This window comes from Zalophus californianus, chromosome 13 (genome assembly GCF_009762305.2).
Source record: "Zalophus californianus isolate mZalCal1 chromosome 13, mZalCal1.pri.v2, whole genome shotgun sequence".
Lineage (NCBI taxonomy): Eukaryota > Metazoa > Chordata > Mammalia > Carnivora > Otariidae > Zalophus > Zalophus californianus.
Genome location: NC_045607.1, coordinates 48422229 through 48437060, shown reverse-complemented (window position 1 = coordinate 48437060; position 14832 = coordinate 48422229). Strand labels below are relative to the sequence as shown.

At 45.0% G+C, this 14832-nt stretch overlaps 2 protein-coding genes and 1 pseudogene across 2 annotated transcripts; all 3 read right to left on the bottom strand.

The window, feature by feature from the left end:
• Positions 1 to 502: 502 nt before the first annotated feature.
• Positions 503 to 1142, bottom strand: LOC113934667 (interferon alpha-1/2-like). Its single transcript, XM_035723646.1, is given in 2 exon segments — positions 503 to 1093; positions 1095 to 1142. Coding segments are annotated over 2 exon segments (639 nt in total).
• A 5094-nt stretch (positions 1143 to 6236) lies between these two features.
• LOC113934704 lies at positions 6237 to 6874 on the bottom strand (annotated as a pseudogene).
• A 6602-nt stretch (positions 6875 to 13476) lies between these two features.
• Positions 13477 to 14075, bottom strand: LOC113912225 (interferon alpha-1/2-like). The gene is given in 2 exon segments (XM_035723657.1): positions 13477 to 13526; positions 13529 to 14075. Coding segments are annotated over 2 exon segments (561 nt in total). The 5' UTR covers positions 14040 to 14075.
• Between the last annotated feature and the right edge of the window lie 757 nt (positions 14076 to 14832).

The window sequence follows — 14832 nt, the reverse complement described above, 5'->3', positions numbered from 1 at the left end:
GTCCTATATTCTTAGGGCAACATGAAAGTTGTCTTAGAGGAAGTCAGTTGTTATTTCCGATGTTAATGTAGTATGATGGGTAAATGCATTCTGCTGTCCAATTTTCAATCAAGTTGCACAATTAGACTTGGTGTTACTCTTCAAAAACACTTTGCTTAGTAAAATTTCAATGAAAGAAAAAATAATAAACTGATTAAATATTAAAAATATATTTTATTATATTCTGCAAGGTAAAGGTGAACATATTACATGAAAAAAATCTAAATCTTATAAATATTTACATAAATAAATATTTAAATAGATAAATAGATATGAGCATGGTCAGCTGTAAGCGACCAGAGCTTGTAGAGTTGACATGTTGCTTAATACTTCTGAAAACCTTTAACAAATGGATTCTGTTGATGTCATCATAACAACAGAAATGACAGTCTTTGACATGGAAGAACAAGGGAAAGTATGATATTATTCGTCAGAGGGAATCATTTCCATGGTGAACTGGGTCTCATTTCTTGCTCCTTAATCTTTCTTGCAAGATCGTTGATGCAAACAAGGGTTTCATGATTTCTGCTCTGACAATCTCCCAGGCACAAGGGCTGTATTGCTTCTCTTGCAGATAGAGGGAGATCCTCTGGAAGTAGTTCCTCAGGATGGAGTCCACCTTCCTGAGAGGAGTCTCTGCCACCCCCGCCTCCTGCATGGGACAGGCTTCCAGGTGAGTCAGCTGCTCAGAAAGTCCCGAGCAGAACTCCTCTAGGAGGGTCTCGTTCCAAGCAGCAGATGAGGCCCCTGTGCAGAAGAGGTGGAAGATCCTCTGGTTCATCCCATGGACGACAGAGAGGGCTTGAGCCTTCTGCAACTGCTTGCCATCAAGCACCTCCTGGCGGAAGGCAAAGGCACTTGCGTACTTGTCACAAGAGCTAGCAGACATTCTCTTCATTTGTCCCAGGAGCGTCAAGGCCCTCCAGGCGAACAGGCCATGGTTTGGAGGCAGGTCACATCCCAGAGAGCAGAGGGAGTGGCAGCTGAGCACCCCCAGGGCCACCAAGAAGGAAAAGGGCAGGGCCATTGAGGAACCTGCAGTTGCTGCTGGCCTGGCTGGGGTGGGCAAGTCTGGGAACCGTGGCTCTGGGTTCTCTGACCATCTTCCCTTGTGTGTGTGGCTTAAATAAGAGACATGCGAGTTTTCAATTTCTGAACGTTTCCCTTACTTTCCACTTCTCTTTTTGCTTTCCATGATGCACTTTCTACTTGGGTTTGGAGCATGGGTTTCTCAACCGTTTCTTTTTCTTATTGCCCCCTCCCTTCACAGTCTTTTGAATGTTTATGTTATTGAACCTTCCAAGAAAACTCACCAGCACAGATCTGCAGTCTATATGGTTATGTATGTATAGCCCTTCTTTATAGATAAAAAAGAAAGTGTCTATTTTACTCTGTTTATTTAATTCAGGGTGAAGAATTACTAAAAATTTCAAACTGAAAGCTCAATTTTAAACCTATTGATTCTTCACTGGGTAACGAAATTTGATTTACGACTTCTAATTTCTTACTTATTTCAATGGAAATATAAATGTACAATGCATATTAAGAATTTCTAAAAAGACATAATAATGATATCAATGTACTTAAATATTTAGAATCATTCCAAATTGCTAACAGGCAATTAAAAGTTAAATTATTTATCAGACATTTGTTTTTAGTGTACTGTATTTTAATGCGGCCAAAAGAGAAAATAATTTTTAAACTCACTTGCTGCTTCATACTCATCAAGTCATTCTCAAAATTTTTTTTCTATTTAGCACTAGATAGAATTACTGATGTGTTGAATAAGTTTTGAACAATTAAAACATAAAGTATAATCTATTTGTATTTATTTCCAAAGCCTGCATCACAACAAGGCTCAGACACCCGCAATGTCCACCAGGTAGCCGATGGCAGCTCACAAGGAAGCAAAGATCACCTCTCCAGGTAAGACATTGAGATCCAGGAAACGATGGAGAGAAAGTCCTCCAATCCCAGATTATTCCTGTTATTCCTAGGTGGGGCACTATCTTGCAGACATTTCCCGTATCTTCCACAAATTCCATATCCGTGCTTCTTGTGTGACACTCAAGAAAACCCAATGCCAGACAATAAATACTGAGGATAAGGTTTTGTTAGACCGCTCGCTCCAAGGTTGAACTTTGCTGTACCACACACCTTGGAATATTGAAGACTTGTTCCCAACACTAAGAGCTACTTGGGACATTGTTGGAAGCAATTTTAACAACTGTTCCCTCTGGTGCGGGGCTGCTGGTGATGGGAGAGACTGTGCAGCTAAAGAAGCAGGGAGGATGGGAAAAAACTCAGGACCTACTGCTCACTTTGGCTGTGAATATAACTGCTCTTTTTAAAAAAGTGTATTTTTCTAAAAGTACATACAAGCCACGGAAGTTGGCTTATTCCACTAGCAGAGTCAGTTCATTCGAGGAAAGAGACTTTTTTTGCCCTGAGGGGAAACTCTCCCACCAGGGACGGACTTCTATATACAAGACAAGCCCAGTCTCCAGACTTGGTCACTGTCTAGCTCACCTTGGCCACTCATTGGCAGCCCCCCGGAAAGACTGTGACGGGCCACAGCACAGCAACCTTCCGCTCCTGTCTCCCCTTTGCTATAGCCACTGTTACATCACTGCAGAAGGGACATTCCCTCAGGTCCAGAAATAGTCAGCAGGAGAAAGGAAGAGAGTTTCAAAAAAACCTAGAAATTTCAAACAACATTTGCTCTTCCTTGGTGGCCTTGTAATAGGAAGTGAAATGGCCAGACGGAAACCACAAGGGAGAAGGAAGCAACTGTGTGAATGGGCAGGAGAGGCTCCTGAGGAGGGAGGGAGGAGGGCAGAGCTCACTGGGGGGTTTCTACCATGGGGGAGAGGGAGACACTGCGATTCGGGGAGGAGGGAAACCCTGTGATTTGGGAGTGAAAGGATGTGATCTGGGGAAGCAGGGAGGAAGCGGAAATGTGCTCTACCAGAATGTCTAGACTATGTATACGTCCGCACTGTGTATATGGATACATAGGATCTCATTGTGTCTATAATTCCATTCCATTCATGGGCCACCTCTCCCAATTGGGTATTTTAGAGAATCAGCAGTTTGCAGTCAGTTACAGAGAGAAAGCTAGGAGAAGATCACCTTTCGCTTAGAGACGTCTATGAAAATAATCATAGTCATCATCTGTTAAACTCTCACTGAGTGGAAGATACTAGATACATTTTAAGGTGCTAGTCCGTTATTACAACAACTCTAGGAATATTTCCACCCCATGTTACGTTTGGGAAAACGGAACTTCAGAGATCTCAAGTGAGTTTCTCAGGATCAAACAACTAGATCGAAAGCAGAATCTAGAAGCGGTGGGTAGTCCTCTAGCCCATGTGATAACTTACTACCTCAGGTTCATCTTGGGAAATTCTGAAACTTCTCTTCTTGCAAACTTTCTGGAGATCATTCTTCCCTGGTTGTGTCCCACCTGCACTGGCTGCCCCCTCTCTATGCCCTTTGCAGGCTCCCCTTCTCTTTCTCAGCCTTAAAAGTTAAAGGTTCTCCGAAGCTTTAGGGCATTTTCTCATTCCAAACTCAACTCAGACAGAAGGACTTTCAAACCGTGCCTCGATTTCACAACATGCACCAAAAGTTGGGACTGAATGTCTCCAGGATATGAATTGTTGAGAATTCCAGATTCACCATTGCATCTACCGGCTTTCGCCTCTTCTTGACATCCCTCCTTCAAGCTCCTGGTGACAGAATCCCTTGTCCTCTACTTCTCCGAAGAGGTAGCCTCAGACTCTTTGAGAAGGATTCCTGTCCCCCTCCCTCTGCTGGAAAAGCCAGCAGATTTTCCGCTGACTTTCACAGGGGGAGCCTAGTGGGGATTCTGAAGGTAAAACTCACAAACCTGTGGACTGCAGTAAGTACGGATCCCTGGAGTTGGTAAGTCTCGAGTGGAAGCACACAGAGCCTCAAGCAATGCTTCAGTTACAGCTCGTGTTCCTCCCAATACTTGCTCCTGGTAAGGTGTGATTGTCTGCCTACTCCTTTTTCTCTGGTTACCTGCACTGGGGCTGGCCCTGGGACCTCAGATATGAGTGGATCTAAGAAGAGTTGCTGTTTTCAATTGTCTTGTATTTTGTGGTTGTTTCTGTTGTTGTCGCTGTTATTGCTCCTGCTGTGAGGTCAGGAAAAATTTCCAAGTGGTTCAGTGTTGGACAGGAAACCAAGGATCCTGCAATACATGAACCTGTGAACAATTTCAGTATAGCTCTCACCTACAGAAGGATGCCCTTAGAGATCCTCATGTTCACAGACACATTTTAACCACAATTTTGAGTAATTTAACTCAATGCGTTCTATGACTGAAGCAGAAAGAAGAGTCCTTAGAAAGATTGAACACATGGGCATGTGACTTAATGTTGTAGGTCGAGAATATCATTTTCAGGTTCCTTTCCTGCTTTCTTGTTTTTTTTTTTAATTTCCCTTTCCTTATTTCTTCATTTGAATATGAAGAGACGGGTCTCCTGATTTTGACTCAGAGCGTGAAGGTCTGCTGGAGCATCTCATGCAGGACAGAGATGGCCCAGGCCTCCTGGACCTGGTGGCCACCCACCATATCCTAGAGGAGATGTCCCTCAGTCAGGGGAAGGGACAGACCCTCCTCCTCTGTGTCAGAAGCAACAAGTCCCCCTGTGTAGCCGCCCAGGGCCTGGAGGCAGGTCACAGCCCAGAGCTGAGATGCCACCACAGGGAACCAGTGGGAGTCCCGTGGAGGGGCTGGGCACTGCACCTGAGGGCTTGTGGTGGCCTGGGGGACCAGTGGGGGGCACCGTGGCCCTCAGGTCCTCTCCCATTCTTTCTACTCATGACCCTTAAATACAACAGGGTCATTTTCATTTGCAGAATGTTCCTGTACACTTGCCTGTTTTAATTTTTGTTTGCTTTTTTATATTTCCTTTTCATACATTAGAGGAGATTAGAATACATCATTCATATCCATTATTTTTTCATTTCTTCATCAAAGTTTAATTGGCCCAAAAAAGGTAAATCTCTCAAAACGATTTCCTCTCTGTACTCACTAGCTTCCTTTCTGTTCCTCACCCTTCCTCCTCCTCCAGTGTGGTTTTTGGTGATTAATCCAGTTAAACCAGCCTGCACCTGGGACACACCCCTCTACTTCCCGCCTGGGGGCACTTTCCATGCACCTTTTGCTCTGATGCAATTCCTTGAAGCCTTTTTCTGCTTTGAAATAGACTCTTAACCACTATTCGCTCTTAGCCTACCGCCTTAGAGCCACTCCTCCTTTATTTGCAGTGTGGCTCTTTTCTCCCTTAACCACTCGACCTTGAGGCATCGCTTTTAAGTCCTTTTCTCATTCAACATCTCTTCCGTCCGGACCACTTCCTTGCCTGGGCTTTAAGTGAATGGAATGGCTTGTAAATGGCAGACTCAAGGATCCATTTGATAAAGAATGTTCACACTTGGATGTCTACCAGTCTAATGTGGAAGGTATCTAGTGCTTCTGATTCTATGTCCTGACATGTGTGTTTCCTCCTCTGCCTCTAGAATTCATATTTTCCCTTCTTCTCATTCTACCCTTTAACTTAACTGATATTACTTCCCTATGATTATCGTTTGGAGGTTGGTTTCTCTACAAAACTCAAGATACAGACAGGGCATTGATTTGTTATGTCCGCCTTTATCCTGATGACAACATACAAACTGGCTTCAAGGAAGTCTAGGGTATTACTTCAATTGTGAAACACGAAATAATGTGTCACCGAGTTATACTATGCATTCTTTCATCAGGTTCTAATTAGACTTGTTTCCTCTTCAATAAGAAACAAGTACAACAGATTTCTACAGAAACATTTAATGAACAAAAAATAAAAATTTTAATAAATGTAAAGCACATATACTTCTTTTAGCCACAAAGTGAATGTACACCTAATTATACAATAAAAAATAATTTAAATCTTATAAATATTGAAATACATATATAGTTCAACAGGTAGATCTGCATGGTCATCTGAAAGCAATGGATGTTTGTAGAGTTGACTTGATGTTGCTTAATACTCCTGAGATAATATGACAAATTGATTCTGTTTGTGTCACCAGGACGGCAAAAGTGACAGTTTCACATGGCAGAACTGGGGAGAACATGATATTATCAGTCAGAGGGAATCATTTCCATGTTGCACCGCGTCTCACTACTTGCTCCTTAATCTTTTTTGCAAGGTGGTTGATGAATACAAGGGTTTAATGATTTCTGCTCTGAGAATCTCCCAGGCACAAGGGCCGTTTTGCTTCTCTTCCAGAGAGAGGGAGATTCTCTGGAAGTAGTTCCTCAGGATGGAGTCCACCTTCCTGAGGGGAGTCTCTGCCACCCCCGCCTCCTGCATGGGACAGGCTTCCAGGTGAGTCAGCTGCTCAGAAAGTCCCGAGCAGAACTCCTCTAGGAGGGTCTCGTTCCAAGCAGCAGATGAGGCCCCTGTGCAGAAGAGGTGGAAGATCCTCTGGTTCATCCCATGGACGACAGAGAGGGCTTGAGCCTTCTGCAACTGCTTGCCATCAAGCACCTCCTGCGGGAAGGCAAAGGCCCTTGCGTACTTGTCACAAGAGCTAGCAGACATTCTCCTCATTTGTCCCAGGAGCGTCAAGGCCCTCCAGGCGAACAGGCCATGGTTCGGAGGCAGGTCACATCCCAGAGAGCAGAGGGAGTGGCAGCTGAGCACCCCCAGGGCCACCAAGAAGGAAAAGGGCAGGGCCATTGGGGAACCTGCGAGATGCTGCTGGCCTGGCTGGGGTGGGCAAGTCTGGGAACCGTGGCTCTGGGTTCTCTGACCATCTTCCCTTGTATGTGTGGCTTAAGTAGGGACAGAGGAGTTTTCAATTTCTGAACGTTTCCCTTACTTTCTACTTCTCTTTTTGCTTTCCTTTCTGCACTTTCTCTTTGGATTTACAGCATCGGATTCCCAACAGTTTATTAGTTTTTCCAATATTATCTCTTGCCTCTAGAGTCTTCGTTGATGTGTTTAATTCGACATTCCATGAAAACTTCATAGCATGGATGCACAGTATATCTAGTTACAGATTGTGTTCATATGTGTGCTTTATAGGTAAAAAAGAAAGTATAAAGTTTATCCACGTCAGGGTTCAAGAATGACTAAAAATGTTAAGCTGAAAAGTTAAATTTTAACATTATTGATGCTTAAGTATAGAAGTAAATTGGACGAGTGACTGTAATTTACTTACAGAAATAAATTGTAATACATAAAGTACATATGCAAATTAACAGTTTCTGAAAAGACATAAAGATTTTGGTGTACTGAAACAGGTAAACTCATTCCAAATTGCTAAAGCAAGTGAAAGGTTAAATTATTATTAACATCTCTTTTTAGTGTCCTGAATTTTAATGTTGCCTCATATGACACAATCATCTGTATCTTCACCTGCTACTAGATACTCTTGAAGGCATTGTCAAAATATGTTTTCTGTGTAGCACTAGGTAATTACTGATGTGTTGAATAAGTGTTGTATAACTAAATCGTAAAATATAACCCGTTTGCATTTTATCGTCAAAGCCTGCGTCACATCAAGGCTCAGACAAGCAACATCCACACGACATCCGATGGCAGCTCAGCAAGTAAGCACAGGTCGCCTCTCCACGTCAGACTTTGAGATCTAGGAAATGATGGCGACAGACTCCTTCAGTCGTAAGTTATTCCTCTGATTCCTAGGTTTGTCGCACTGATCTTGCAGACCTTTGGGTATCGTCCAAGTATTCTATGTCATCCTTTCTTGCGTTATAGCCAGGAAAATCCAATGCGAGACAGTAAATACTAAGGTTTTGTTAGACCGCTCCAAGGCTGTGCCAGTGTCCCCCAGCAGGAAGCCTGGTTCTTGTCTGGATGCGGAGGTGTGAAGGTTCTAATTGCTGATAAATGGATTTTCCCAGCCACACCTCCCTGACAAGGTAGTTCTCACCTCTACTAACATTTGTCCTCTGGAGCGACTGAGTGGCTTCCACCCAAGCTCTCCTGGACTCACTCCCTGAGGGCAGGCTGAGCATGTCCTGAGGACTCTAGACGCCCCTGCTGTGCAGGGGCCCGTTTCCTTGTCAGCAAACCAATGACTGGCCCTAGATCCTTGCCCCTGCCCCTGGAGTGTTTGTGCTGGGGACCTTATCTCTCGGTGCTGACCTCCTCCTCTCCTGACCGGGTGTCAAAATGTCAACAGCCCTCAGATGCTAAGGGTGAGCTTTTGTTTTCTCCAAGGAGAGGAAAGACCCCACTGTAATCATTTTACCTTGAGTAAGGGAATACATTTATTTTGCCACCGCAATTCTTATTTTTCAATTTTGAAAGCTTTTTTTAACTAGGCTCCAGCCACAGGGTGGAACCCGACCTGGGGCTTGAACTCACAGTGTGAGATCAAGACCTGAGGTGAGAGTCAGAATCAGATCCTCAACGGACTGAGCCACTCAGGCTCCCCTAGTGTTCTAATTTTACTTAAACTATGGTACACCTCTTTGGCTTAAAATTTCTGGACTGGGCACGGGGCATTCACGGATTGTGTCTCCCAGGAGAAACTTCCAGCACAGAAAGTAATGACTTTCAGTAGTTCATTCAGTCTGCATCTTTCTATTAGGCATCTTTGTCTGGTCGTTTCTGGTGCTCAGAATGCAGAGGGGGTGAGGCCCAGGCTATGATGTCAGGGAGAAACAGCCTTCTTGCCTTTCCTGATTCATGATATTGCATTTTCAGTTTAAGATAACAACAACAAAAAGAATTTGAATATCTTCATTTTACCACAGTGCGTTCCTGGACACACTCCGACTTGCTGCTCCCGCATTATGTTCTGCATCATCGTGAGGATCATAGAAAGGGAAGGAAAAGAAAGATCAAGGGGCTGCCCTGGGTTTCTCTGTCATTTTCAAGACATTAGTTTCCTGTTTCTCATTTCAACTTTCCTAGAAAGCAAAACATGACAGTGGTGTATGGGGCGGGCGGGGGTGGGAGACAAATGTTCCATCTGAATGTCACAAAAGTGAAAGACTGGCCTCTGCTGAGAAAAATGGCAAAGGGTACGTCAGCAAAATTCAACGCAGCAACACTGGGGACCAGCAGCTCTGGCAGAGGGGGAGAATGAAGGCTGTACGGAATTACCCCACGTCAAGGCAGTGGCTGCCTCGGCCAGGCTCACACAAGACCAAGTCCTGGGTCCCGGGCGGCCCTCAGCTTTCCAAGACCAGCCAACTGATTTTTCTGTCATTCAATCCACATATGCTCAGCTCTGAGGAGAGATGAGAAGAGTCCCACCAACCAGCTCACAAGAGAATGGCGACCAGAACCCCAGCGGCTCACCCTCTGAGGAAGGAGAGAGGATACTCGCCCTGCCTGAGCGCTCTACCTAGTTGATCAATCCACTCAGGCAAGGAAAAGATTGCCTTGGGAAATCCAGCATTAAGACAAAGGGAACTGGATGATCCTAAATGATTCTGCTCTTCATCTGGATAAGAATAAGGATGATGATGTTTTATGACGCTAACACCCAAAGCTGATTGCGGGCTAACTCTTCTGAGATCCTTGAAATCATTAACTCAATCCTCTCAATTCCCCCATTTGGATTCCACTTCTTTATACAGCTGTTTGGAGAGAAATAGAAACCCGGAGGGATGAATTATTCTGAAGCTACCAAAGATGCAAGGTTGAACACGAGCAGTTGAGAGGTACTGTCTTGACTGGAAGCACCTGTTAAAAGCGGTGAAGGATAGACATGGAGAGAGGATGGAAGAAGCAGGAGAGGCTGTGGCATGAAATTAGTCAGGAGGGGAGGGTGAAGGATCAAGGATTCCAGATTCCATGTCAAACGTAAAGTGCTCTGGTGGTAGATGACAACGGGGGGTGTGGTGTGAGTCAACTGAACTGATGGTCTCGAAGTTCTCAGAAGAGTTGACAGACTCCCTTTTAAAAACTCATAAGGCAGGAGACTTTTCTGCCAAGGAAAGAGAACTTGCAGCTGGTCCTGGAGTAACCGTCCTCCTTGCAATACCCTGCAGGCTGCTGTCGTGTCAGTGTCTCCCGTGCTGGGGACACTGCTGTGGGCCACGTCTTGCGTAGGAGAACGCCCTGCTCGCAGGGTCTCCTTGAATCATCTCGGTCTCGGGAACGATATGGAGACACAGTTGACTCAATGCTGCCCATTCCTACTGTTGCACCTCCTGAGGACGGGTCGCTGATCCAGTGGACACATCCACATTTCTCTTCTCCGTCCAGGTTCCCAAGTTGCTGCTGACCTCCCGCACCTTCATGTTTCCAGACGTACAGCTGTGGTTTTTAGAGCAAAGGAGCATCCTGCGCCTACTTGAATCACAACATAGGAGACCTCAAGCACAGGCATGGCTGAGCTCCTGGATTTCTTGGGGGTAGATGCGTGGGCAGGGTTCCCTGTGTTTAGTGTGTTTCTGTGCCGGCCTGGATGTGTGGGGGACCTACAGCTCCGCAGCGCGCGAGTCAGCCGGCAGGCAGGGGTGGAGGGAGGCCGCGCACGTACCTTTGTCCTGAAGCTGCCAGACCTTGCCTGCTTGTGGCAGGTAAACTGCATGGTGGTCTCTCGCAGCCCATCAGTGGGCTCCTGGCCCCGAGGCCTGCCTCCTCCACATGCCCTGGCAGGTTGACCAGAAGCAGCTGCGGATGGAAAGCTGGTGGTGGTGCTCACTCCCCTCGCCCTTGCCCCTGGCCCTGCCAATTGGTTCTCCAACACTGTCCAGTATTTCATAATCCATAATCCTGGGATCGAAACTGAAGGTGGCTATAGGGATTTTCAGGACAAGACTTACTCTTTGTCATAGGCAGAGTCAGGACACAGTTTTATGACAGGTCCCATTTGTGCAGAGATCCCAAGCCTGGCCTCCATCTTGGTCGTCGCCCTGGTCGCACGTGGCCACCAGGGGGCAGTCCTCCCGGAGAGGAGCTTCATTAGCCCACCCTTCCACCTGATCCTGCTTTCTGTTTCCTTTTCGCCACAGCTGCTATTACATCACATTGGATGGAAATCAGAACAAAGCCTCTCTTGCCGTTGGTCCTGCCAAACCTAGAGATTTCATTTTAGTTTTGCGTTCTACTCGCGATGTGCTGCCCTTTAGAGAAACCTTTAAGCTGAGACACAAACGAACGGAAAGCTGTTGCGTGAACAGGCTGAGAGGTCAAGAGATGAGTGCCAGGGGTGCCAGGGGTACCGTCCGGACTTCTGCCTTACAGAGGAAGGAAACCGTTAGGAGGGCAACGTGTCCTAGAATGCGGAGGGGGAGGGCAGGGACGGGTGCCAGAAGGTTAAAGAAATAGCATGTTCTTCTCCACTTCCACCTAGAGACTTATTCTCAACTCTCACATATTCACACAAGCCACCGTTTCATCACTGAATATAAACAAAACCCTTCTTTGCAATGGGGAATGAACTGGTCGGCCTTCTGTAGATTTCACTAGACAAGTCCGGTTTTGGGGGCTGCCACCTTTGGAAGGCCATACTGTTCCCGAGAATTCTGCAGAAAGACACAAACAATATTCTCATAAGTAGCAGTCGTCAGAATTAAAACAAGACGGTATGTACCATATTTAAGTCGTCCCTTTATGGAGAATGCATGCTGGGTGCCTTTACGGGCATGAGTTCAGTTAATCTTCACAGTATTCTGTTATAATTGTTAAACCTATCAAACACTGGAGGAAAAGAAATGGGGTAAAATGCTACTGTAGTCACAGGGTCACAATGAGGACCTAAGGAACCTAATTAATAAAACCAGTCATTCCAAAAAAAAAAAAACATTCTTTCATCAGTAGTAATAGACAATTTGATGAAGGATTTAAGGAGTTATCTATTCCTGCCTAGTGAATTATTGAAGCTGAGCAGCTCTCTGATATACAAGGTAGTAAGAACCAAGACAGGACAGACCATTGTCAGTAATGAAGTCATGATTCCAAATAATACAGTATTCAACCCATTAAGAAGGTTTGCCAAAACATCAATCCCATGAAATCATTCCGGAAGAAACATACGGCATAAAAGGGCAAACTAGGCACAGAAAAACGAACCCCATTATTCCCAGATCCCATGCTATATTCTCCTCCACTTCAGACGCACTGACTTCTCTTATTTATGCTCCCATCGGCTCCAGAGTGGTCTCTGCTTATGATTCCCCACAACCGACTCTCATGAGGTCCGCAAAGGCATCTAGTTTCCTGACACGCCAGGCAGTTTCAATCCACATCTTCCAGGAATCCACTGATGGTCTTCGAAGCACATCTCTGTCCTGTCCTTAAATATACTCATCGGCATCCTCTCTTATTATCCATGTACTGTCCGACCATGAGTCCACTGTCTCCTTTGTGGCTCTTCTCTCCCCTCCCTTTACTCGTTGGAGAGCCTCAGAATCAAGTTCATGTGTGTTTCTCACACTACACAGTCTGCCCGCATGAACACCTCTGTTGCTGGCCTTCCCTGCTAGATATGGACCTCAGCCATGGCATTTCTTGTCAAACGCAAGATCACCTCTCCCCTGACACTGGACATTTGTGCCTGCATGTCTACCAGGCCCCTGTCGAAGGGTCCCCAGCTTTTATGTGTACTTCCTGACCTTCTCCATTCCAGCATCAGGTGAGAGAATTCACTTCCTTCCCTTCTTCGTTATAACACTAAGTCTGAGGATTGTTCTCAGATTCCAGTCGCAACAACAACCAAGATGTAGACAACAGGAGCTTTCTTTGTCATGTCCTACAGCCTAAGGGCAACGTACAACTTGTCTTAGAGGAAGTCAGTGGTTGCTGCAGATGTTCGTGATCTGATGGATAAATGCATTCTGCTGACCATTTTCTTTTTAGACATTTTATTTATTTACTTGAGAGAGAGAGCATGAGACAAGGGTGGGTTAGAGGGAGTAGCAGACTCCCCGCAGGACAGGGATCCTGACTCGGCACTCGATCCTGGGACTCCCGGGTCATGACCTGAGCCAAAGGCAGTCACTCAACCAACTGAGCCGCCCAGGAGCCGATCTGCCGACCATTTTTCAGCCAAGCTGCAATTAGCCGTGGTGGTACTCTTTGAACGCTTCCCATAGTGAAAGTTGGATAAAAAAAAATGATAAACTGATTAAATATCAAGAACATTTTATTTTATAGCTGACACAAACAGGTGCACATAATAATATATGAATAGAAATCTTATAAATATTTACATAAATAAATATTTAAATAGATAAATAGATATGAGCATGGTCAGCTGTAAGCGACTACAGCTTGTAGAGTTGACATGTCGCTTAATACTTCTGAAAACCTTTAACAAATGGATTCTGTTGATGTCATCATAACAGCAGAAATGACAGTCTTTGACACGGAAGAACAAGGGAAAGTGTGATATTATTCGTCAGAAGGAATCATTTCCATGGTGACCCGGGTCTCATTTCTTGCTTCTTAACCTTTCTTGCAAGATCGTTGATGAAAACAAGGGTTCATGATTTCTGCTCTGACAATCTCCCAGGCACAAGGGCTGTATTGCTTCTCTTGCAGATAGAGGGAGATTCTCTGGAAGTAGTTCCTCAGGATGGAGTCCACCTTCCTGAGGGGAGTCTCTGTCACCCCCGCCTCCTGCATGGGACAGGCTTCCAGGTGAGTCAGCTGCTCAGAAAGTCCCGAGCAGAACTCCTCTAGGAGGGTCTCGTTCCAAGCAGCAGATGAGGCCCCTGTGCAGAAGAGGTGGAAGATCCTCTGGTTCATCCCATGGACGACAGAGAGGGCTTGAGTCTTCTGCAACCGCTTACCATCAAGCACCTCCTGGGGGAAGGCAAAGGCCCTTGCGTACTTGTCACAAGAGCTAGCAGACATTCTCTTCATTTGTCCCAGGAGCGTCAAGGCCCTCCAGGCGAACAGGCCATGGTTCGGAGGCAGGTCACATCCCAGAGAGCAGAGGGAGTGGCAGCTGAGCACCCCCAGGGCCACCAAGAAGGAAAAGGGCAGGGCCATTGGGGAAACTGCAGATGCTGCTGGCCTGGCTGGGGTGGGCAAGTCTGGGAACCGTGGCTCTGGGTTCTCTGACCATCTTCCCTTGTGTGTGTGGCTTAAGTAGGCGACAGAGGAGTTTTCAATTTCTGAACGTTTCCCTTACTTTCTACTTCTCTTTTTGCTTTCCATCATGCACGTTCTATTTGGGTTTGGAACATGGGTTTCTCAACCGTTTCTTTTTCATATTGCCCCCTCCCTTTACAGTCTTTTGAATGTTTATGGAATTGAACCTTTCAAGAAAACTCATCAGCACGGGTCTGCAGTCTATATCCTTATGTATGTATACCCCTTCTTTATAGATAAAAAAGAAAGTGTCCATTTTACTGTGTTTATTTAATTCAGGGTGGAGAATGACTAAAAGTTTCAAACTAAAAGCTCAATTTAATACCTTTTGATTCTTCACTGGATAACTAACTTTGATTAGCGACTTCCAATTTTTTACTTATTTCAGTGGAAATATAAAAGTATAATGCAAATTAAGAATTTCTACAAAGACATAATAATGATATCAATGTACTTAAATATTTAGAAATCTTTCTAATTTGCTAACAGCCAATGAAAAATTAAAGAATTTATTGGACATTTGATTTTAGTGTACTGTATTTAGGTGGCCTCAATGAGAAAATAATTTTTTAATGCACTAGATGCTTCATACTCATCAAGTTATTTTCAAATATTTTTTCTATTTAGCACTAGATAGAATTACTGATGTGTTGAATAAGTATTGCAGAATGAAATCATAAAGTATAATCTC